Source organism: Bombus terrestris, chromosome 5, assembly GCF_910591885.1.
Source record: "Bombus terrestris chromosome 5, iyBomTerr1.2, whole genome shotgun sequence".
NCBI classification, from domain to species: domain Eukaryota; kingdom Metazoa; phylum Arthropoda; class Insecta; order Hymenoptera; family Apidae; genus Bombus; species Bombus terrestris.
The window spans coordinates 4420388-4446518 of NC_063273.1; the positions used below are offsets into that span (position 1 = coordinate 4420388).

At 48.5% G+C, this 26131-nt stretch overlaps 1 protein-coding gene across 2 annotated transcripts in view; it reads right to left on the minus strand.

Annotated features, from left to right (window-relative positions):
- LOC100648821 overlaps positions 1-26131 on the minus strand; it is a 138028-nt gene that overhangs the window by 31114 nt on the left and 80783 nt on the right. For both annotated transcript variants that reach the window (XM_003395661.4, XM_048405754.1), the window contains 2 exons: positions 381-2210; positions 62-257 (listed from right to left, as the gene is read on the minus strand). In XM_003395661.4, coding sequence (XP_003395709.1) covers positions 65-257; positions 381-2065 — 1878 coding nt within the window. In that variant the 5' untranslated portion in view covers positions 2066-2210 and the 3' untranslated portion in view covers positions 62-64. The remainder of the gene's footprint in view (positions 1-61; positions 258-380; positions 2211-26131) is intronic.

The window sequence follows — 26131 nt, forward strand, 5'->3', positions numbered from 1 at the left end:
ATTATTTATTGGATGGGTCTATGGCGAGGACGAGAAGTTGTTAAGAAGAAACGGTACTCACGAGTTAGAGGTAGAGCGTGCCAACACGCCGGGGTGCCACAACGGTGACAGCCAAACGTGGTCCACATTTAGTCGGCGGCAACGGTGCTGCTGTGGCTGGTGGCGGGGTTTCTGGTCTCGCGCAGCCAAGGCCACTTCCGCCGCGGAGCTCCCACACTAAATTCGTGAGCGAGCGTGGTCTACTCAAACGCCGCGATCTGAGCGAACGATAAGACAATTTCTGATTACTCCGTTGCGAATCCTCGATACAATTCTCGATTCTTACTTTTACCCTACCTTCGTTTACCTCGTTAACAAGCTATTGGAAAAATTGCTCGTACCTCTTTTCCGGTAGCTTAGCACCAGCACCAGAGTCCCCCGATGTTCTTCCCCCGGAATGGCTCGAATCCAACGTACCATCCAGCTCCATGGCTTGCTGCAGGTTCGTCAAACTCTTGTATCTGATGTTAAAAAGCGGAGATCCACCCTTGTATCCGGGTGGCGTTTCTTTCAACGGCGACGCGCTCTTCTGCCTCATCAAAGGACGTCCCCTCTGAGTTCCGCTGTTCTTCACGTAGAGCTTCGCCAGCGGCGGCTTCTCGACTCTCGGCTGTGGAGCCTCCTTGACGGCGCGTCTGGTCCTCTTCTCTGCCTGGATCTTCTTGGTCGGTATGGTCTCTATGGGAGGTGGTTCTGGTCTGTCGTCGAGCAGAGGGGCGATCGTTACCGTGACCGGCGTCAGAGGTGGGCTGGACCCCTGTGCCCCCGGCAACGGGCTCTCGTAAGGGGACCTGACGCTCTTCGGTAGCGGCGCGAACCCGCGGACATAGTCGTAAATCTGATCGATCTCGTCGTACTCCTCCGTGCAAGCGGACGGTGGCACACGATTCTCGTCCCGGTAGCCCGCGTGTCCAGAGGACGCCTGGTGTCCATTGCTGTGATAGTGATGATGATGATGGTGATGGCTGGCGTTGTTCCGGTGGTGGCTCGGCGGCCCGTTATCCGAATTGGTCGACGATCGCCTGAGGAAACCGGATCCGCTTCTAGTCTGCCTGGATGGCTTGCTCTCCCCCAGTCGGCCGTCCAGCACGTGCGCGCGATCGGCCACGTCGGCAACGAGACGCGACGCGCGCTCTACCAGCCTCGTGAACTCCTGCATCGATCTGAGAGCTTCCTCGTTTCGCGCTTTGACCAGCTTCAACGGAGCGGCCAAAGGTAACGCCACGGCAGCCCCTTCTCTCTGTAACGGCAAGGCGAACACGTGTTCTTCCTCGAAGGTCGATAACAGCCTCAGCTCTGGAACGAATTGCGACGATGACTTCAATCCCCTCGGTGGTTGACCGTGCACCAGTCTGACCGTCAACGGCAAACGCTTGCTCAGCAACGCTCGAGCCGTGTGCACGCCGCTGATATTGTCCTCGCGCGCCAGGGCGCTGAAACGTCCGCGCAGCTCCATACCCAGGAGGACGCTCTCTCCTCGACAGTCGACGCAGCGCAGAAATCTACCACGACCGGGCAGACTAACCTCGCCAGCTGTTACAATCGTCTCTCCGGCAGCCAGAGTTCTCGTCCCTTCCGGAACAACTATACCGGAGTCGTCGTCCACTCTGCAAGCTATTCCACGCACGGTCTCCCGGACCAGAGCTCCTTCCTCTGGACATCTTCGACACAGCTCGTTCACGGACTCTATCCCGCGAACAGCTCTACCTTCCTCGCTCAGTATCTCGAAGTAGCCGGCATAAGAGTCTGGGATGGCCAGCCTGGGCCCTACGCCCACTACTCTGCGTCCCTCCTTGATCTTCACCGCTTGCGCGACGATCTTTCGTCGACGTCCAGCGGATACCAGGAGGGCCGTACTCTGGAGGCTGGGCGCTGGAAGCGTCGGGACACCCAGGCCACCGTACTGACCTTTCGTGATCTTGATCACCGCCGGAAGACGATATTTGGAAACGAATTCGCGCAAGTACGTCGCTTCCTCGGCCCAGCGTGCCGCCGCAACGACGATCTGACCGTCAGTCGCGGCCATCGCGGCGCTGCAACGCCGCCCAGCTTTCTCGCGAACACGGGCCCCGATGCCGACGTCCCCGGACTGAGGGCCCGCTCAGGGCCCCGACGATCGAGTATCGCTACTGATGCTCCTGCTGATCGGACACCGCGCCTCTATGCTCCATCTGTAACAGAAACCGACGTCGATACGTCAGAATTGGTTCCGTCATGGGTCTCCGAGTAGAGATCGCTCTTACGAAGTATCCAAATTCTCGTGTCGAAGTTCAATCGTAAACTTCGAATCGTAAAAGCCGTGTTCGGGATTTTGAGTGACCGTACGTTTATGGCTCAACCAGCACCTATCTTTTATTTGGGAAATTCCAAAGTACCTGTCCTCCCCGAGCTGATGACTCCGAGGTCATCGGAAAAAACCCAGCCGGGGAGGCACGATGGACGGACGAGACCCAACGGCTGCTGAGAATCAGCGATATGCTAAATCAGTCGTCATCGGAATATCGTACCGTGCGGGTGAAATACTTCACTCTCAACAAGATCTTACAACCGCCGTGTTCATAACATCCAACCTTACTTTTGTACAACAAGTGCAAATAAAGTGCTAAATTACACTAACACTCGATCTATTAAACCTCCCCCACCTTGAGCGTTAAGTCATTCAAGGTACGCGATATCGATCGATCGGTTTGACCTGACCGGTTGCTTTTTAGTTGATAATTCGCAAGAAGCCGCAAACTCGAACAAATCAGAACGTCGTCGAGAAACGTTTCCAGCTGGATGATTAAGAGCGACGCCTGCAGGGATAATACACGCGTCCGTGACCAATCGAAAGACGGCTTGGCCCGGAGAGTCGAACTGGAACAGCGAAACAGGCCGCGATCGTGGGCCCGTTTCCCGTTACTTCCTCGTAGGGCCGTATCATCGGTGTAACCGACGATTAACGCGGTCGAACGATAGGCACCGTATCTCAAAGCCAGGTTACCTAACGAGTGTACGTATATAGCTGGGCGGAGTCGTCGATTGTTTCGGATTTCACGAAAGTACGTAGAGATGGCGAGGAAGGGGCATACCGATCGTGACCGAGCGATCGAGCATCGCGTTAAAAGCGATTCCCTCGGACGAATTGCTTCACGGTTATGCCGCGCGATCGCCACGGAAATTCCGCGGTGTCGTAACGCTTGGGAACGGGCGTACTCCGACAGAAGTACCCTCGCGCCGATGCTTCCGTGTTACCTCTCGTTGCGACGTGTATATCGGATAACCCGAAGGATTATATAAATCACCGTTTGGTCCGGTTCGATTCGGGTCGACGGAACGCTTGGCGATGCCAATTATCTTTTTCGTTTAGGTAGATCGGTGTGGCGAAATTAGCCTTAGGAATGGAATAGTTGAGTTACATTCTGTTTCACGTTTAGGGGTTGCTTTTACCATGTTACTTTGTCCGAATTGGACGTTCTGTGTCACTGTTTTCCATGTATATTACACGCACCAAGTTTCTTTCTCCGTGGAACGACTCGTTGCCAAATCTTAATCTTCACCTATAAAAGATCCTTCATTCCTTAATCGAGAGAAGTTTCACAATTTCGCAAATTTCGCTGTTTACCCTTGGAAGCAAGGGCTGTATGGTGGACACACGGAAGCGACGCACTGGTTCCAGATGCCGGATCGTTGTAACACCGCGATCCTTGGTCGCAATTTATCGCCTGGCCGTGTGAAAGGCCCATTCAGAGTGGCGAGAAGCGTACGTGGCATGGATCGAGGGATAATGAAATCGCGCGGTGAAAATCGAGCCGTCTGAAAGGGGGCCTCCGAGATGGCCCGCAGCCAGCCGCAGATAAGCACCGGGTGACCAATGACCCGGGGCGTCGTGACAGGCGCGCCTCTAGGAAGTTATTCGACACACTCCTCCTGTCCTGCATTCTCTTACACGACCGCACCGCGCTTTCTCCGTCTCACTCTTTCACCCGTTTGTATTTCATTACTGTCTCTATTTCCCTGTTGGTCGAACGAGAATCTCCTTCCAGTGTACTACACACATAAGCTTTCACGGTGGATTTCTAGCGGGCGCGAGAGCGGCTCGATGCAAATTTGTATTGGAATTTTTTCCTCTTGGAACGGTGCTTGTGCTTTGATCGAACGCAGGAAACCGTTATGTTCGTTCGCCGGCGTGCGTGTTCCCGTGATAAGGCGATTACGCGATACGGGAACAGACGGATCGCATTGTATCTGATACACACCGAGGCCAGCCGCGATTCTCTTCTCTTTCGAGTCGATGGGAGTGTACGTGCACGGTTCTGAAGGAATCTGCCCGTTTAGAACCGTAGAAGAGACATCTTTCTCAGGGATGTTATGTACGCGAGAGTAGCGCTGTTTTACGTACCTGTCTATACGTATACGGCTACTGGTTGTACTGTAGTTCGAGTAAATCGTGGCACGATTTTTTGATATTTTCCAATTTCTAATCGAATCATACTCTTCGCTGTCTCTACTTGTACCTCAAATCCTCTTTATCCGAAGCAACGGAGAAAAATCCTATTCGCAATAATACGCTAATTTTAATCGGTTTTTATCACGAGGTATTTGTCATTTGCCATGCGGAATTTAAATCGAAGAATGGAAAGAACATTATCGACAGAGTATCTCGTAAAAATAACGAAGAATATCAAGTATTCTCTATTTTCTAATCGAAGCAATGTTTCACGACACAATACTTAGGAATTATCTTGGAAAATTCGAACAATAGAGCGATCGAAAGGAGTTGTGGCGGATCAATGGAAGGGCAAGATTCATCGAGCAGATACCAATCGTTTCTTGAAATACGATTAAAGATTCCAAGGTGGACTTTGTGTTCGGAGGGACCGGGAGGTTCACGATAGTCCGCTACGATACTTATCAGGCTCGATGACGATATACAGCACGGGTGACGCCTACGAGCGGGCAAACGGTCGCAAACTCGGAAACACGGCGTCTAATCGTAATGTTTTATTGTTACACGGCCTTCGGTGCGTGGCGAGGAATTAGTACGCGAGTTTGTAGTCGGCGAACGGCATTCCGTGTATTATGGAGGTCGACGGACCGCGTTAAAACGATAACCACGCATTCGCATACCTCGAATTTTCTCCAGGATTCGCTCGAATAAATTTGAAAATTTTTATCGACGATTGTTACCTAAAAATTGGTATTCTCGTATAAAAAATCTATATGCTTTCAAATATTAATTTCAAAGCTCGAAACTTCCATATCGAGAAACTTAAGCTGCCACGCCTTGTACTCTACAAAAAGAAAAAGAAAGAAGCAAAAGATTGCAAAAGTGAAAAAACGCTTTCGAAACCATCGCACAGCCCCAAAGGCAGCGCCCTCGAATATCGTGGCGAGTCGCGATCGACGCGGTACTCGATCACTCGTGATACATGCAGGACGCCCACGAATAGACGAGCGTGTGTCGTAACGCATGGCGCGCCGCGGCGTCTCTCCGCGTTCTTCGTCGATCTCGCTCCCCTACGATCGATCCTCTCGTTCTAGTGTACGCGAACACGAGCTGATTTATCGACATGCCCTCGAATTATACGCCACGGCCCGAGCCAGCTTTCACCGTGCTCGAGTCTGTCTTAGCTACCACCGCGTCCCTCTGCGATCCTTTTGTTTCCTCCGTGAGATTTCAACACCAGCCATCGCAACGCGACGATTGTCCCCGCGACAACCGACGACGCACCAGACTCTTTGACCCTTTGCTCCAGCCCTAGACCACGTCGACCTCATCGGGAACAGGACGTCCGTAAAAGGCAGGGTGGTTTAATGTTGCGTACGTTGGTTCGCGGGGATCGTGATATCGTTGTACGTTGGCCAGAGATAAGATCTTTAAGGAAAATAAATGTTTCAAAGAGGATTAAGCGGCTGTGGCTGCAGCGAATTCACGTTTCAATGAATTATCCGAATACCGCGATGCACGTAAAAATGTATGTAGCTGTGGACTTGATCGCTGCGACGTATCGTAGTTTTCAAAATTGACACCGAATTTTCTCCTTCGATTCACGACGTAATTGGTCCGGTTCGAATTTCTGATCGAAATTAAACGGTCAAAGGGGTATTCGCGTACCGAAGAAACGATGTCGAGACTCGTCAAGATTCGCTTGATAACACGCTGAAAATTCCCAAGGCCGATACGCATTAGTCTTCGTTCCAGTAATCACATTTCGAGCCACGCCTGTAGGGTATTACCATAATCGTATCTTCCCTCGGTCTCTCTTTCTATTCCCAGCCTCTTTTTCGACTCTCACGCGAGTAACGCGCGCACGTATCCATTTTCGAAATGATTTACACGCTGGCTCGTCCCGTGAGCGGACGGTCAGAGAGATTCGCAGAAGGCTTTGGGTCAATGCGAGGGTACAAGAAGAGGAGAACGTGGAGAGAAGCGAAGTTAACAGAAAAAAAAGAAGAAAAAGAAGGCAAATTTTATTCTTAATGACGAAATTAATGAGAAATTACGCGAGAAAGAAGAGGGTAGCGAGGAATTAAAAAAGATGAAATATGTCGATGGATGTTTACCGATCTCTAAATATATTATTGTACTGTAAGAGAAATACTAATTTTCTAAGCAAACGAATTAACGGTACGGATAAATAGTATTAAATCGCGAACTCGTTAATTCGAAGGAGCGGACTGTGACGACGATCGGCCGTGTTGGATCGTCTTCGACAACAAAGAACGAAAATGGCGATCGAAAGAAGAAGAGAGCCGGGCTAGAGGAGGCAACGAGGGAGCAACAAGAGGGTATAGAAAGAGAAAGAGAGAGAAAGAGAAAGGATAAGAGGGAGAAAGATAGGCTGCTCGTACGTGACAAGTCGTTCGCACCCGGCCTGTCGGGCCTTAATTAACCCTCGTGGCGTTCTCACGAAAAAGTTGTCGTATCCGCGGCGCTGGCTGCCGCCGCCTCGCTTTCTTAATCCAATTTCGCGGCGTATTAATCTAATTACGGCCGGGCACGTATGCCGCGAGTCTGACGTGAAATTATGCCAGCTGGTGGCTTTCGCAATCGCGAGAAACACCGATCGAGACGAAACTCTCCTCTCCGAGAGCTTCTGGGTTCGTACGTTGTAGGATGGATGCGCTGCTTGATAATTCCGATTATGGAAAGCGTCGTCAAAGAAAATCAGTGGTTTCGATGCAAGTGGAAATGACAGAAAAAACATTTAACGACGTTGGACAATCAGAATTAGAGTCGGCGAAGATGGCTAGAAATAAGATAGAAATAAAATTGGGAGTTTCAACAGGATGATCGCAGTGTCGAACTAGGATTAGCCTTTATAACGCGGAAACTGCACGCAAGTGTCGACTTGAAGGATATCGCATACCCGTTGATAGAATAAAGTTGAATTAAAGTTGACAATCTCTTTTTCTAGAATATCATCGACTGGTAATTACGAACCGAAATTACGAACTATTTACGATAACGTGAAATTTGATAGCTCACGATGTCTATAATAATCGCGGCTCCACCTCGCGAATAAAATCCTATGACCGGTGTCGGACGAGAAAAAGACACGGCGGTAGCATCGTGGGTAAAACGATGAAAGAGGTGCTTTGAACCGCGAGTCACGGATATTCAAATCGCGCGGCACGCCATCAAGAATCAGGATTTATATCGATGAGGTGTCAGCAGTCAGCGGACATTCTCAAGGTCTTGATCGTCGCCTATGAACGACCTATTTATAAATCATCACGAACGACGCGAAATTCCAGTTTCGCGCGGTCGAGCAACGGGAACGGCGCTCGTTAATTCAACCAGTTATCGCGACAAAATGCTGACCAGGCTACATTGTAAACGACGCTCGCTGGAAATCATACAGTTTTCGTCTATCCCGCTTCCGCCAGCGTGCAATTAGAAGCTGCTTCGCACGACTTTGCCTCGTTCGATAACCTATGATTAAATTCTAGTCTTTTTGCGATCGATCGGTTCTTTTCATTTCATCGAGAAGCGAGTGATTTTCGTTTAGTCGTTTTTTCCAACGCCAGTCCTGAGAAAATGAACGCTACTTGCAAGAAGTTCGATCATAAAGAACGTCGATTAGCGAGATTAAGAATTGCCGAAAGCTCCGGAATACCAACAAATCTCCGTCACTTTCGCTTTGATCTCTCGAATCGTCTGTTCTCCTTTAAATAAAATTAAATCACGGAAGATCAATTCCATCCGGCAGGATAGGATAAGAAACTCCATTCAATGAGACGTAAGAAAAAGGGGTTCGTCGATCGGACGCGAGATTGCCGGGGCTCGTTAACCAATTACACGAAGCGCAGTAAGAGGGAGCAGAGGTGGTTTTCGAGGGAGTTTCAGGGGCCCTGCATGCTCGACATTCTGCGTTTTTTCACGGGACATGACTAGCCTCGGCTCGCGCGAACCAGTAATAACTTCCTCACGAACCGAGCAAGAACAGACAGTCATCCATCATACTTGGACCAGAGTTCTGAAAGTTCGCTGATGGCTCTTGTTCCTGGTTCCGCGATGATTGTGATGCATTAACCGAGAACACGGCAGAAGACGGGCAGTGCCGTTCGAAGAAGACGCGCCGTGACACGTGGAACCGTCTCACGCGTCTGCCCGCTTCGTAATCTTCTCTCCTACCTGCTCTTACATATACGTACCAGGCGAACGTTCACGGTCAGCATTCGTGATCTATGTTGCTCACGTGATTCTTGAAACCTTTCAATGAACGATTCGATCCTCGCTCTTAAGGTGAATTTAATGTTTAGTGGCTCGGACGAGCTTGGACGAGAGGAACGTAAATCGAGGTAAATTGTTCTTTAAATCGATATTTTCTCCATCAGAGTTTCTCGGCAACCCAGGCTGAAGAACCTTTGCACATCGAGTTTAACTATTTCCATGTTGAACTGTTCAGAATATTCTCTTTATCGCTACGATGGCCAATTTCGTTCGAACGTTCGGTTCGGGCGCAATTAAAGGCAGTCAGCGTCGACGAAGTTTTTCACGCGACAAGTTTCGAGATAGCGACGATCCGCCCGCGGACGTGTCCTTCTTAAGATTCCGTGGCGATCGTCGAAACGTCTCAATAATTGCTAATTGGAAGGTGGCACGAGTTTAAAAAGTGGTCGCACGTCGTCCATCTCGAATCAGTCTTTTCGCGGCAATTGCCTCCTTTTCTCTCTCCGCTCTTCGCCACCACCAATCTCTGCCTTTATACCTCGTCCTCGTCCTTTTCTTTCCTTCCAACAATATCCACGTTTACCTTTCTATGTCCCTCGAAGATTAGAAATACTTGAACTGACACGAATGCAAATACTTTCGGACAATTTGTAAAACTTGCAAGTACGTATTATCGAGAAGGAAAGTTTCCAGGAAATTGTTCCAGCTTTTAACTGTCGCGTTCTCGTCGCGACCTAATCCAAAAGCTAAAGAAGCCCGTACACGAACCTCTCGACGAAGCCAGAAAACCAGACTCCGACTAGAGATTCTTCTTTCTCCCCGAGGATCTCCTTTCTCCCAATTCATTCCATCACGTAGGCGGTGGCTAGGGCGAAAGAGACAGAGAAAAACGATGCATCTCGACGGTGCAGCGGTTGTGGCTGGGTGTATCGTTCGCGAGATGCGCCGCCGGTAAAAGGTTTCTCTCTTCTTCTTCTCGTTCCACTCTGTTTCTCTTCTTCCCTCCTGTTCTGCGGATCTCCTTTTCACCAAGACGCGAGGCTCGCGCGTTCTCCATCTACCTGACCACCTCCCCCTTTCCCTTTCGTGCCTCGCCGTCACTGTCAATAAGTTATGTAGCGGCGCACGTGCGCGCTCGCTAATAGAAGCACAAAGCCCGGCTGGAAAGCCTAGTAGGAAAGCAGCTACCGTGGCAGCGGCGAGGCCTCGACGAGTGACCGCAGAATCATCGTTCCCCGGTACACGGACGCTGACAGCCTTTCCAATTGTGCAAGCCAGCCAGATGCAACCGAGGGATCGATCGACCGACCGGCGGAATTTAATGCCGCGGATTGTTAACGTCTGGTTAACACTGCTGCTCCCCGGACCGTCTCGACGGCCGACTGTTTGCTTTCAATTTATTGCCACACAGCTTCTTTTTTTTTCTTTTTCACTTTTCCTTTTCATTCCGTTTTAGAGGCTTCCAGTGAGATTTTTTTTTTCTTGAGCGAGATTGAAAATTTAGGGGGAAAAATGTAGAAACGTTAATGCGAAACTTCACATACAAATGTATAGGTTTACGAGTTGGTGTACTTTGTATCTTGGCAAAGGTATCGAGTAAATGCAAGTGGCTTACTAAACGATCGAAATATTCGCTGCAACACACTGGCAGAGGCACAGTGTTGCGAGTGTAACGTGGTCGCTAGTAAATTAAATGTTCACGCGTACTTTTACTAAACCTTGTCGATCTTTGATGATTCAATAAGGTGGATAATTCGAAAGAGCGATCAATGTTCGTGGGATAGCCGTTCCAAAGTACAAATTTGAAGGCTTAATTTCCTGCTCGAATTACCAACCACCATCTGTGTAATCTCGTCCGATTGCAAACATGCCATTAGAAAAGAACAAAAGGTGTCATTAACTTCCATATAAATCTCAAGCCGATCGTTTGAAACGTCACGTAAGAAAACTGGCTATTAACAAGCTATTGCTCGGCCAAACGAATAAACAACGAAATTACTCCGCAAACCGGTGCGCAGAGATTCTCGAATGCCTGGTTTATCGACCGAGTCTCAACCAGACACCTCATCACCATGAATAATTAAGCAGCCCTCGGGGGATTAATCTACCGTCCCGAACGAGAGCACCGGTTCACCTTGATCCCGAAATTTATTAATGACCAGGCACAATGGTCTGCGGCACGTCCGGCCGATATCTCGGCCCTGTAGCGGTTCCGCAGATAGCGTGGCTACGGTTTTATCGGCGTCGTGGGTGCATTAAGGACGCGTTACGAGATACACCGTCTAACCTCATGGCTGCTGTCACGCGTCAGGACCTTGTTAAGAGAGCATAGATTTATCCAACCGCTTATTTCGAACGACGCTGCATTAATATTCGATGTTATTCCAGCCGGTAATTACGTCGGCCAATTTCCACTCAATAAATGGCTAATCTTTGTCGCTTGGACAGCGTGTATTTTACTCTTCGGGGCGGTAACCACTCGATATCTAACAACGAAGTATCCGAGTCGATCGGGCTTTCCTCCTTTCTGTCGTTTGCTGTCGCTTCTACCAAAGGAAACTCGAATTTTATTTGCTGATAGAAGCGGTTTTAGAATATTCGCTGGATTATCCGATTTCGTTTGCTCGATGACTCAGAAATTTCAAATACATAAAACGCTGCGTTCACAAATTTCGAACGTGTAATACAGAGATCGTCCGCGAGACGGTCGCTTGGAAAAACACGAAGGGAGAAAATCGAGTTCTCGTTCCATTACGTTGGTCTGCGGTTCGGCAAGCGTGCACACGTATCGAGGAGATCGATCGATCGTCGCATTATCGAGCCCACTGTTCCGTGCAACATTGTCTCCGGAGCAGAGCAACGTCGGCACCAAGAAGAAACGGGGCCAGAACTCGGGCGAAGCAGTGCACGGGCATTTCGCTTTCAAGCCTATTTCATAACAAAGCCGCAGTTTCGCCGGGGTCTGCGGTCTCGACGAAAGCAGAAGAAAAAGACGAAACGAAAGGGAAGAAATAAAAAAGAAGTGGAAGAGAACGCGGTTCCGTGCACGAGGTTACCTGCAGTCCGCGACCTCGCGCCTTTTGCCGACTTTTCAACGCTGTCTGTCGCTTACGTAAGGATTTTCTCCCTTTTACGATTCGTCTCTCCTTTTACGAATCGTCTCTCCTTTTACGATCGTGTCAGGAAGTTCGCAGCGTGGTTTTTACGTCCGTGCGAGCCACAGCTGTAACTTCTCCGATTGTAAATCGTAAACGTGGGATGGAAAAATTTATTGCCGAATTCTGTAATCTAAAGTTTGGTAAACATCGACTGGCTGGATTATGGTTGGGTTATACGTTGGATCACCGACAATATCCTATAATATCTTGATATTATACCACAGTTCCAGCTACGTTACTTCGTTTTAAGACGTTAGAAGAGCCGAAAGTATGGTTACGTGCAAAACGACGTGTTTCAATGTTATAGATCGAAGATGATAATAATATTGAAGGAAATAATAATTTTATAAACGTACAAACGTTTATTTTTTTTTAAGTATAAATCATGCGTTCTTCTCGAATATAAAGTGCTTTGTATTCTTATCGTAAAGCTACGAACGGCAGGTTTATAATGCAACGAAGTCTCGACGTGTTCTAAGAATCCAATAACGAGACGAGCAGCGTTCCGTGGAGGGTATAGAAAGCCGGGATTCGATCGCGGATCGACAAGAAGGCGTTACCGTTCCTGTCCAGTTGAGATCTAAACGGTGCAACGACGGCGACCAGCGTCCAACTGTCTCGGTCGAATGATCGAAAGTAAACACGATTACCTTCCGCGAATACGAAGCATTTACCGATTGTCGCTTAACGAGTACGCCTACTGCCAAGAAATCTGATCGTGGGAAATCGTTCGTCAGAAAAAGAAGAAAACGCGCTCCTCGTCGTTACACGAATCGTTGAAAGAACAGGATTTATGTGAAAGGAATTGATCTTCGTCCTCTAGAAGCTTCGAACGTGTAGCTTCCGAGATTAGAGCTTTCTGACGGTAGGCTCGCCAGGCTAGAAATTTTGTGCCATCGAATTTTCAAGTTTAGAGAATCTTGAGAAAGTTTCTTTCCGATCCAGCTTGTTCACATTTTGCTATCGAGCTTTCAAGATCCAAGCTTCTCGCTGTATCTATTTTCGAGATTTATCGTCGCATTATATGTTCTTCCGCGTCGAATCTTCGTTGCGTCGGGTTTCCGAGATCGAAACCCTTTTCGTTGCGAAGATATCGAGATCGACGCGTCTCAGAGCCAGGCGTTGCTCGTCTTCGAGTTTCTAGAATTCTGATTGCTTCCATAATTAGCAGCGAGAAAGCGGTCGAAAGAAGGTAGAGTTAAAACCGAGCAGAACAAAAGAAACAGCGATTATACCTTGGCTAAGAGTTAACGTCGCTCGCCAGCAACGTTTTACGATTTTTCACGTTCTAAGCTCTATCCTCGACCAACTCCTCGGACGAACTACTCGTTTAACACGCTCAGTGTCTCCACTTATCTGCGCCATGTGCTCGTAACAATGTCTTCTCGAAAAACCTTCGTCCACGTGCGTAGGAATCGGATTCGAAGCGACAAGGTTTCACCGATCCGCGCGTTATTTTCACTCTCGATAGCCGCAACACCCGCGGCACGAGGAGAACTAGCTAATCTGATGCGGACGATTTGAATGAAATTGTATCGTACGTGACGGGGCTACGCATTACGGTGCAACGTTCTTGGAAAACGCACGATCAGCGTCTGTCATTTGCCGGTGCTTTCTCATTCCGCCGGCATTAACATTAATAAGTCGTTAGATCGGTCGCCCGTCACGTCACGGCTATCGCGATTCTACCCTGTGATCGTGGTATACGTCCTTTTTCTTCGAGGGTCATTAGAGAATAACAGAAAACGTGACTTTCAAGCGAACACTGTTCGATGATGATTCGCAATTTAAATGCAGTTTAATCGCTTTCTTTTTGCTCCAACAGACGGAGTTACGCGACACACGCGATTTCGATTAGCCACCAATCTTGTAGGATTTTCATCCGTCTTCCATTTACAGAGTTTGCAGATTGAAAGGGAGATTGTCGTACGATAATTCAACGACGTTCAAATATCCAGGCGAGTCTCTCGAATCGTCCTCGTAATTATATATTCTAATCGTAACTTTGAGCAGATAGAAGCGAGATGGTGGAAATGCGAAGAATTCGACGACCGCGAGTCGATCAATCTCTCCGACACGAGTTCGAGGCGCGTCTCGATACGTAGAGCACGAAAAAGGAATCGCGGTTTCCCGCTACCGGACGACTCGTTTCTGCTTCCTTTTACCGGCGATCGCGTCTATATTAAGAACCCTGTATGAAGGGGATCTGCAACTAAGTGGATTGCATCTACATTGCAGATGTTTTCTTGTACCGTCCCGCCTCTTAATTGCGGACACTCATCGACTTCTTTCCTGCGCGGAATAAGCACCGTGAACACCGGCTCAAGTGCACTGTCGTGTTGCGTTGCGTTGCGGTTCTTCCATTTCATTCTGCGATTCTGTTAGCCTTATGGCGTAACCAGCGTTAATTGAAACCAAGCAACTTCGACAGCAACCCTCGTGGAACCATTTTCGAGAAAAGTCGGAAATTCTACGTAATTTCCAAGCATTCGAGGTGAATAATATGGCAGTTTCAACTTTGATTTCAAGGCTGTTAACTTGGTCTCCGGTTTTATAGCTTTTTCCGCGCTTTTTTCTTCCCACGTAACGCTCGAATCCCCAACTTTGGCGCGGCACATGCGGCAAGTTTTTTCCGCTTCGTAAATTGCTACTATACGGGTGCAGATTGCCGCGATACAGGTGTGCCACATCGGTGAAGAGTTTTCAGCTATTTACTCGAACGAAATATTCAGGAAATTTCAGGCAAAATTTACAGCAAATTCATAGTTCATATCAATTTTTTATTTCTTATTAGATTTTCGGAGATTCGAGCGATTTTTGTAAACTGTTTGGATAAAATATTTTATATCTTGTCAGGTATCCATCGCTTCGATTTCTTCGACGCTTTTACGCTCTGACGGTCGGTAGGTCTAACGTTAAACGAATTTGGTACGTGTTTAGAAGTTTGTTCGAGCCACGCGATCTAAGAAAGGAGTAGAGCAACGAGAATAGAACGGTAGATCGCGGTCGTTCGGACGACCGAACGTCTCGTCCGAAGCCGATATCATCGCCGGTTCGACTACATCCGATTCGCGGAGGTGGATTCTTCGACGGGTTTCCCACGAGCAGAAAAGAAGGAAGAGTACGACGGTCGACTTGGTTTCGCTCGACATTGTTACCGGGACGCTGCATGCAAAGTACGATCGTCATTGTGCCGTCCCATTAGTAAGAAATTAACAGTACTTCCTGGCTGATGGAGATCCAAGCGATTCCAGCGATGCTATCGTGACATTTAGAATTCGTTCCGCCGGTCGCGATCAGGGAAACTGTCCTGGTGAACATGTTCCGGTGCTTGCTTGCCATTTTGATACTTGAGAAATACACACGGACGAGTGGATTCCAAAGAATCATCAGCGCTTTTAACGTCGATTAATTTTCTTACATCTATCTTCGAATATTTCGATGATCTGGTTAAGCAGCCAGAGTACTCGAGACTTGTAAAAATATTGATCACCGTATTATAAAACATTGTTCGAAGATACAGGTAATGGAATATCGAGAATGAGGATGTAACGGTATTAATTGGAACGGTAGTAATTGGCCGACAGTGGATATCGATAGTATCGGAGATTCTTAAGGCAACAGAAATGGTCGAAAATTCGTCGAAAATTCGTCGAAGATGCCGACGAAATTGCGAGAAGAGACCGCGTCGCGTATGTTTCAGCTACTTATCTCCGATCGGTCGATTCCCGTCTCCATTAAGAAGGTCCAATTGAATAAGATCGGCCGATCGCGGAGAATTCACGAGGGAGCCCGGCAAAAAACGACCAACTTCCTTGATGCCTTGATCAGCTAATTAAGAGCCAAACTGCTCGGCCCTCGAGAGGTGCGTGACTGTTTCGTTCTTGTCCACCGACGAATAAAACGCTTTAGCGAGACCGCTTTGCATTTCGGCCTTCCGTATCCGATCGTGTCTCTAGCTTTGTCTCTTCTTTGCGTAGAAAAACAGTATCCGCATTCTGCCATTGAAAACCGTAGACGAATCTTTGGAACTCGTTATCGCTCTCGACATCGCGACTCCCGATCGATAGAATTTTAACGAAATACCGTCGAACAGATCGAAAGAGAATCACCGCACAGAGAGAAACACTGTATCGACGAAGCAACCGAATCTCGACCGAGTACTTTGAAAAGCTCTGTGAAATAAAGGACGAGAGCAGCCGCGTCCTCGCGTTTACGACGTCGGAGGATCGTATCGGGACGAGATGTTCGGTGCTCTAAACGGGCCTCGATCTCCCGCAGGATCTCTCCCGCTGTGGAATCGCGCGAGGTGAGCCGGGGAGGGTGGGAACGGGTGTGATGCCCGACTAAATGTAAAACAAGAAGCACGAAGCCGGTCAGCGCGAATCTAAATATAACTACGACGCGGAGGCGCCCACTGCTCCCTCCCGTGTCCAAGAGAGAGAAAGAGAGAGGGATGCAGCGCCTGCCGGCGATCTTCCGCTGGCGCATAGCCGCGATTCCGTGCACTCGAGCCACCTCTGCCCTCTGCTGAACGAGCAACAACGAGAAAAGACGAGGCACAGGCCGATCAGAATCCGACCATAGGCAAAGGGACGCTGGAGATGGCCGGATCGATGAACCAAAGAGATTAGCAGATTCGAAAAATATTATGGGTATTCGCGCCTGATGGCGAGCAACTTATCTCTAGACAGCGGGCATTTGTTTCCTCACGCGTTTGTTAAAAACGAATTACACGCGTAACTCGAACGAGTCTACCGAGCCAAACGACCAACATCCATCAAACGTAAGGACGTACAATTTCGACATCGCGTCTTCCAGCGCAACCCAACAAACCTAACTTTCAACTTCCTGCTTTCTCCATTCACGCTTCATCAGTCACCTTCACGCTTCAGAAACTCAACGTTAAGAAACGGATGTTCCCGCGTGCCGTTCGGTCGAAAATCGCGCTGATCGTAGCCAGGAAACTCGTACGCGGGTTACCGTCAGGCCACCGGTAGCCATCTTTTCCAACGAGATAAATAATCGGACGCAGCTAGGCGAATTTTTCACGATTGACCGCGTGCACGCGGCACGAACGCAATCGACCGGCCGCGTTATTACCTTCGATTAGAGGCTATTAATTTTGCCGGTGCGATAATCGTTTTCAACCGCTGGACAGGCGTTCGCGCGCGATACACCGCCGGATCGAATTAACGTTTCACGCGTGCTTCTGCCTGTCGAAACTAAATCGCGAAACGCACGGAAACCAAAAGACTAAAAGAGGATTGCCTCTTGCGCAACGTCCCTCCAACTAGATTGATGATGGCCCTCGGGTCCGTTGGGTTCCGAACGAGTGATCGATCGTGTTTAGAAGAGAGAAACCAGAGGATCTACAATTAGACGTCAGCTCGGATTACCGTGCGTAAAATTAAGTAAAAGCAACGCTTTCCATGCTGTGGCAACGAGCATCCCGGTGGGTAACCGACTCGTGAACTGATTCTAATCTCGTTTCCTCGCTGTAATCTTTATCAGATACCACTGATTAGCTACTGTTCCTGGTCCTTACGCCGGGGCTGGTCTCAAGAGGCGGACTACCGGTTATCTCGCGGCACCAGTCTTTCCACTTTAATTCTCCGTTATCTATGGGCTCCTAGTAACGCGTCGGCATGTATCGTATCAGCGAACTGCGAGGTCTTCTTTCGTGCTGGATCTACTTACGCGATGCTCGAGCAGAAACGGAATGACAGTAGCCCGCGTCGATACGGAAAGCAAATGGAAAATTACTCTCTCGATCGTCGAGTCACAGCCGAGTGCGAGCTCTTGCGCGACTTTGTACTCTGCAACGTCACATCGAACATTAGCGACCGAAGCGACGGAAGAAGGACGAAGACCCCGACAATCCGCGCCAAATTCATCAGCGACACGGTAAAAACGCCTCGCTATCAGCGCGTAGAACGTAGAGGAAGAGGCGAGCGAGATCGAGAGTGGTAGAAGACGAAGACGAGAGTCAGCCAGGCGGACGAGGCAGCCAGGCAGCCTAAGGAGCGTATTTTACGATCGAATCGATTATCCACGGCTCTGCACGTGGGTAAGTTCGCCGACGAACGTGTGTCGGACACGAGCAGTGTCAAGGTCTCCTCTCCACGGGCTCTCTGAAACTGCTCGCGGATTTAGTTACGGCCCGTTTCTGTATCCTCGCTTCCTCTGCTGCGTGTTGGCCGTTCGAAGAACGGGAGGAGGATGCAGAAGCAACCTTAATCCCTCTTCGACCGTGCACCGTGAATTCTCCAACATTTGTCGGACGTGGAATCGCCGCTCGGAACTGGATGCTGACAAGTGGCTGATATTTCTTTCGCGTCGTTACACCCCGCCCGTCGCGAACCTCGATTTCGAGCTGCCTTTCATGGGCTGGGCTGTTGATGGGACAAACACCACGCAATGGGAATGATGTTCGGTTGCCAGCAACAGCGTTTTGTTCTAATAAATCTTCCACGGTGTTGAATTCGCGCGAGCTTCCCTTATGGCGTTGAATATTTTAGATAAATTACTAAAAATTCGTTCTTGCGTGTTAGGAAAAGCGTGGAAAATATATTCCGACTCTTGAATTCGACGCGTGTATCTCGCCAGATTATCGTCTGTCGCTCTTCGTATTTCTTCCACGGTACTCGGAAAGTTTGCTTTCCTCCTCGAAACGAATTCAATTTGGTTCCATCTTCGTGACCCTTCGGAGCAAAGCAGAGTTTTCAACTCTGTAACGCTTTTTCGTAGAATTAATTCCGTAAAACATCGGATTTTATCGATTATTCACGATCCTGAATACGCTTAGGGGAAAAGTTCGAGTGCCCGGAGCGTGTGTCAGGAGAACGCACGCGTACACTTCAAGGTCGAGGCATCGTCGCGACGGTGGATTTAGTTACAACCCGTTGTCGTCGTTGTTGTTGCCTGCAATGCGGCTATAGTCTCGTTGTGCAACATTGAACGCGGCTATTGAGCAGCGAGCGAACCCTTCGGGGGCTGAAACAAAGAGCCATGGACCCGATCCAGGAGAGTTCACTGACACGAATAAACAACAAGCTCCAGCCTCGTCCAGGATAACCGGAAACCGGCGTTCGTTTGCCAGCGACGCGCTATACCAACGTTCTTCGTCGTGGAAAATTGATCGTTAGTCGGAAAGTTTATTCTGAACATTTGACGCTAAACGTTTGGGAATTGCTGATATTTAGAGACGAAGCGTCTTGTATTCTGGAAACGTGACGCTTTAAACGCTTAGATGGTATTGTTACAATTACTTTACTCCTTCAATTTAAAGAAAACCAACAAGTAAGTTCAACTGCGATCGTTTGCCAAAATTCTTCGCAACTTTCCTCCTGCATCAACCTTTTCAACGAAGATATCCAAATGTAAAATTATCGAGCTGCCCAAAAAGAGATACGACGCGAGCCAGGATACGGAGCAATGGCGAAGAATCGTCGATTATCGATCGTCTTCGAAACGGTCGTCGTTGTTGGAGATCGACTCCGCTACCTAGAGAACTTATTACAGCAGGTAATTTACAATCGGCTGGCAACGAGTATAGCCGGTAATCCTTCTTTAACAGTTAGATCGTAATTTACATAAACACACGCGTAACAGACGAGCGTTCTCGCCAGAGACAGACTCGCCGTTCACCCCGAGAGTTATCCTGTATTAGAAATTCGCGTCGGGAAACAAATTACCACGAACAGAGTGCGCGCGCCTTTCTCTTCAAGGGAGAGACGTCCATTTTGCCAACTCTTTGACAATTTACAGTGCAATATAACCGGTAACCACTGGCTGTCCGAACGAAGCTTTCTTCTCTTCGAGAATCGATCGCATTGCGAAATTCGAAGACCTCGAGGTATAACTCGCCAGCTTAACGCTACAGCTACCGAAAGTAAACTTATCGAAATTTCTGTGTCTCTTCTACGATTACCGCGGACCAATCTTTCTCGTCGAGATGATTGAAAATGATCTGATTTTTCTAAATATCGTTGCCTTGGAAATGGAAAAAAATATGCTTGTATTTTGTTCAGATGTTCCGTATTTGATTCGTTGATAATTACGCTGGATGTTCGTGTACCACGAGCGAAGGAAGGCGACACAAAGGGTAATCAGCAGATCAGAAAAGAGCGTGTAATTATCCAGAGCAGCGGGTCGACGCCATAAACCATTAAGAAGTCACTCAACGCGCGTTGTCGCATAAATTTTTTCGCTGCGATCCCTCGTCGATTCATCCCCAAGCTAATTTCACGCATCCTGTGCCGCACAGCCGGGAAAATATTTCCTGGCGTAGCAGGTGCGCGATTTCTTTTATGGCAACTCTCGCGAAATACGTTCCGACGAATGTAAATGGCGAACGAACGAGAACGCCGTAAAAGTCGAAAAAAGATGGGAATGGAACGGAGCGACGGAGAGGAAAAGTGTGCGGTTTATTGTTCAAGGGCGTCGACGAACCGTCTGAACGTTACACATGAACCGTATACTTAGCAGTCATATAAGAATGCAGAGAACACGGTGGTACCGTAACGAATGCATCACCGTTAAAGGAAAGAAGACTACGAACACTAGTAAAAATATCGTCTAACTGTACCGATCGCAGCATCTTCGCCGCTATCTTCCATCGAACATGGAAAAAGTATATCGAAGAAGGAACTGGAAATGAACCAAGTAGATTAGCATGGCGAATTAGGTGTAAACGTAGCACAAGGAAGCGTAGAGACGTAAGTAGATTGCGGTAAATGTTTATGCATTTAACGAGTGTAAATGATACGCTCCAGTTTTCCATAGAGCGATGATCGCCAATGTAGCGATGGCTCTGTTTGAATTGGCAATTGAGTTTTCCAGAATTTCCTAAATTGTACGCATGGTTATCGTTGCTGTATGAGACACGATAATTTTATGCGAGCGATAAATCTCGTTGCTTTTTCTTTTAATCGTCTCCAAGGTAAAATATATTTTTAGGCATTAAGCAGAAAGCGTAATCGCGAAGGTTATCAAAGATACCAAACGTTTGGAGCTGATCGAATAAAACCAGATCGGTTTAATCTCGAGGAACTACCAGAATCTTCGAGGTCCGCGAACGATCTTCAGGGGCGATATACGATTTCAATAATTCACCGAGGCCGCGAGTCGCAACGAAGCGTCCGATTCCAAGATATCGACGATTAACCCGGCGATTTTTCAGCTTTATAATTGACCGGCACGAGCGATGCAATTATCTCGCAGTTTTTCCACCGCGTTCGTTAAACTACGACGATTTATAACGGGTTATATTTATGAAGACAAGTTCCTCCGTGGCGCAGTTTACGCTGATGCTGTGATTTTAACTGGTTCCGTCGGCGATTCCTGCCTATTTCGCACGATATTTAACTCGTCTTCGCTCGACCAGGCTTTACCAAGACTTTGCAATTTGCCAGCGAAATAACGTTCCCGATCGATGCTCCCAGAATCGAAAGGGTGGGAAGACGAGTAAAGGGAAAGAGGGGAAGCGAGCGACACGTTTTTCCCTTTGATAAGTCGCTCGTAGGAAAGTGGAAAGTGAGCGGCTACGCCCACTCCTCCTAATTAATTCACGCGATCGTTCGAGGAAACCAAAGACGAGTCTTTTTTCCCTTCTATTCCATTCGCTTCTGAATGAAAATAATACGCGCGTACATTTATCGAGACGCGTTTGTAGAAGTTGGCAAAACAGATAATAAACGATAATAAGTAACGTTCGTTTGGATCAAGTAATTAACGAGCAAAATTGTCTGCGCTTGGTATCGAAAGAGATCTGAAAGGGAACGAGAAGAGAGGAAACGAAAGACCCAGAGAAAAAACGGCGCATCCGATTTTCACGTGTACGCGAAAGCTTCTCTTAATGAAGCACTAAAACCAACCAACCATCTTTAGAACGATTCGCTCGGCGCTTTCAAAAGAACTCGGAGAGAGAGAGAGAGAGAGGGAGCAGAGCTCGCGGAAGCAACGACGCTCGCAAATTAAACCAAAGACACAACAAGAGAGGCAAGAAGATGCTTTCCACGGTTTTTGCGATTTTTCAGCGGGCGCGCAGGAAAGAGCGCATGGTCCCCCGGACACGAAGGGTGCATCGACCTGGTCCCGGCCGCTTGACGATTTTAATTGCAGGCTTGCCGTCGTGGTTTTTCTAGCGCGCCGCTGAGGAAGCGAATTACAATCGCAAAAAGGCCTGCCGTGGGCCCGCCAGGACCGGCAATGAATTCATCGAGCGCGGGAAATATCAGGAAATCCCTGCGACGTGTGCCTGCCGCGCTTCCCCTCTCTCGCTAATTTCTACCTTAATTAACAGATGAAAGGAGAGTCATTTCTTCGCTTCTTATCGCGACCGAACGCCACGGTTCGATCCAATCAACGCGATTTCTCTCGGTTTCTCGGCTCGTTGGCGTTGCTGATCTTTGTGCCTGACCTCCAGGGAACCGAGCAACGGGAAGTGGAAAAGGCACGTCGTCCGAGCGGATCCGTCTATTGGCCAATGTCCACCGCGTTCACTTCCGACATTTTTATCAAGTTGCAAGCGGAAGAACAAGGAACATGTATTTATGAACAATTCTACACTCGTCTACGGATAGAAACTTGATTAATCTAACGTTCGAAATGGCTGCTTCGGACCTGTTGATCTAGCAATTGTTATAGACACGTCCATAATAGTGCTTTTTATGTCTTGTATTCTATGAAAAGGTTTTGAAACGAGAATGAGAGAAATCGAAGGCTACCAACGTTGAAAGGCACGTGACAATCGCGAGGCGCTCTGGTTAACTGTATCTGATCGGACCGCGTACGGTTCGAGGTCACGTTCACACGAAACCCACTTGCGAGTACTTATTAATTCGCTAATTCTAATCAATATTAATGGCAGACAGGTGTCGGAGGAGGCTCGCTGGCATCGTATCAAAACGAATATTCGTATGTTTGCGAGAGTGGAATATTAAATTTCGAGTAGAGGAGAGAACACTTTCCAAAGAGACTACTGTTGATCGACTGTTTCCGTTCATCAATCTTCTTCGTTTTCATCCATAAATTTCTTCCATTCCAAATGTTCTACTTTTCGTAATTTAAAAGATTCTTGCTTTTGCATTTCCGCTCAGATACCAAGTTTTATCATCGCTGGAACCGCGAACCAATTACCGAAGCAACGTTATCTGGCGTGGCCAGAGGACGAAATTAAAACGGTCACCGAAGGAACGATCTTCTTGCTGGGTCGGCACGATTCATCTTCCGATTACCATAATTGCCTTTTTACGGTTGTCGGCCGGAAAAAAAGCCAGGTAACCAGCGGTGGGCATCCACTCCCGCGATCACAAGGCCAACTTTATCGATACTGAACGTCGAAAACTCACGAGGGTTCAACGTGGTATCGACGTTTACGCCATGAAAAAAAAAGTCGGCCGGTGGCAGTTACTTTTCGGCTACCTTTACGACGTTCGTTTATTTCGCTCTTTATATCCCCGAAATGTTAACGGTGTTCCAGACGATCTGTTGATTTTGCCAGTTTCCCCGAGTAACGTACGAAAATATACGATATTTATCGAAAAACTGGCCGTAACGCATCTTCGTACAAACAAATTCAATCTTTTCGCTTTTGTCCGCAAAAATGCGATTCTCCATAAAACTCCAGCATCTACTTAGTGGCAGGCAGTGGTAACGTTTTATCTCTACCTGAAACTGTAATCAGATCCGTGATAAACCGTATCTTCGACCAAATTTACTTTGAATTTCTTACTTTACATGTGGCTAAGGCCTCGTAAAAGCTGAAAGTCCCGTTCGAATGTCCATGGCAAGGTCCTAACGACGCGCCTCGTTACCGGAACAAACGTTTCCATCCAGAACGATCAGAATGGAATATGAATCGGCGTTAGAGCTCGAACGAACTATGTTATCGATCTTGCAGCACCGGACGGAGACATGGGACGAACCTATTTGGCCAGCTGGCCCGTTATCTCGGACGACGTGACAGCGAGGCTCATCGGCAGGTCTGTCATCGTACGACGAGTCGCGTGTTCCGGCTTGCGATTCACTTTGCATTAATGACGCGATTTATCGATGCTTATCGGCCGATTGATCGAGAACGAGAGAGCACGCGAACCGGAAGAACGCGTCGCGTGAAAATCATCGATCGCGCGACGGACCCTCTCTATGTCCACGATCAATGGGCACCGATTTAACGGAACTCAAGCGCAACCACTGAATATCAAGTGTTGAGGACCTTTTACGGCGTCGAGTTGCAACGCGGACACACGGCGCTCGTATGGGAGCGTCGTTTGGTAACTTGAACGCCGTTTCACCGACTCGCTGACTATTCCGAGGGGTCGATTTACGGGGTTCGATTTACGGGGGTCGCTGTGTGAAAGTTTCTCATTTGCTTTGGGATATGTATCGCGCGTGGGAAAAATGAGTATCGCGAGGAGGAAAAAGAAAAATAGGAGTTTTATCGTAGCGTTGTAAAAAATGTAAAATAAATATTGTCATCTTCGTAGGAAAGCGTAAAAAGAAAACTAAGGTTGTCGATATTTTTTTCGCTTTTCCGAGACAAGAAACGAATGGATTTCCCGAATCCCACCCATACCATCCCACCCACGAAAAGTATTAATCGGCACCGTATGCCACGACTTGGCTCCTATCGATTCTCCTCTTCTTAAATAACCTTGAAATCCGATGTCCGTCTCTTCGTGGCTCGTTGCCACGGCCAGGCGAAACCTGTTACATCAGATGACCACGAGCACACCGGTACTAGAGAGGGAGATTGCTAAAATCGGTCGACCGTTCTGCCGTAATCCTTGGCCAAGGAAGGTCGTACCGCGAACGCCGGTTACGTTCAACAGAACGGGCCCAGAAATTGCAGGTTCCGTGGAACTTGCCTCTATAAATCCAGGAATTACCAAAAGATCCGATTCAACTACCCGAATCCAACCACTAAGCTTCCTGAGTTTAACTGTAAATCTCTTCGAGGACTATTCCACGGACAAAGAATTGATCGCGTTTCGCCTAACCGAATCAAACGGACGTAAAGTCTATGAAAGTTTTCATTGGTAGAATGGGCGTAGCTTTGATCGTCTCAACGCGCGCGATGAGCGAGTAGAATTAGATAGGAAGGGACAATCGTTGAATATAAAATTCGAACATTACGAGCGAGGATCGAGTGGAATTTCAGCGGAAGAATGGAAGACTGTCTAGGGACGAAGCCACCCAATTAGCCAGAAAATTGTCAACTCGAATCTTGCAACATCAGCGAGTCGCGTTCGAGAGTCTGTCCAAGTCATCGACCTTGTGTCGCGACGGAGAGAAACGTGTACCGATCGATCACGTCCCCGAGATTTCGTACGGCAGGGATCCATTTAATTCGTCCGTCAAGAGTCGCTGTTGGAAAGCTCGGTTCTCGGTAACGCTGGAATATCCCAGCGAGGACCGGCTGGAAAGACAACAAAACCTTGCCGTAAGATCGAAAAACGAACATCCGAACGGACGACCGGGCATCGAACGAAGAGGACGAGCTGAAAGGTAAGAAGAAGAGACAGAAGAAGCAGCGGCAGAGCAACGACCAAGAAGAGCCAGGAGGATGAGAAGAAGAGGGCGGAACCTAAAAAAAAGGGTGGCCAGCGAAGGGAAAAAATGAGAAGAAACGAAAACCGCGGGTGAAGGCGGGTGTCGTCCTAGTGTACACACAGAACGTGTATTAATGTGCGTTAAGACGCTGCGAAACGACGTGGCAGGCACACGGGTATAGGATGACACTTGGCTCGGGCCCTCGATCGGTCCGCCGCTCCCCATCACCGGGCCCCTGGCGTCCCCCACTCCACCAACGTTCAGCCAGTCGAAGAGAGGGACTCGAGCGCGGTCGGCCGTACTCGGTTCGGGCCCGTCGGTCGTCTTCGCGAGAGATCGGTTTCCCTCGGTTCGACCTTGAACGGGCCCTGTATGGTCTATGCCACTGACACGGACCAAGGACGGGGGGCCCCCACGTTGCTTGGGTACCGGCGTGCTGTTGTCCCGAAACGCGGTCGTGGAACTCCGCGCGCGGAGCGCTGGAAAGTGTTCGCCCGATGGCAAACTCTTTTTCGTGCTCCGTGCGCCTCTTCCCTTCGCGTCTGCCATTGGCGTAAGGCCCTTTGATTCGTGAGAAGCCCGTGCAATTTGACGGAACAGGGCTGGAACCGACACGACCGGACTTTGATTCGTAGGTATAGACACCTACCATCTGGTGAGAGGCCCTCGTTGGAGGATCGTGTTGCCGGCACTCGTGGAAATGGACGTTTCGCTCGAT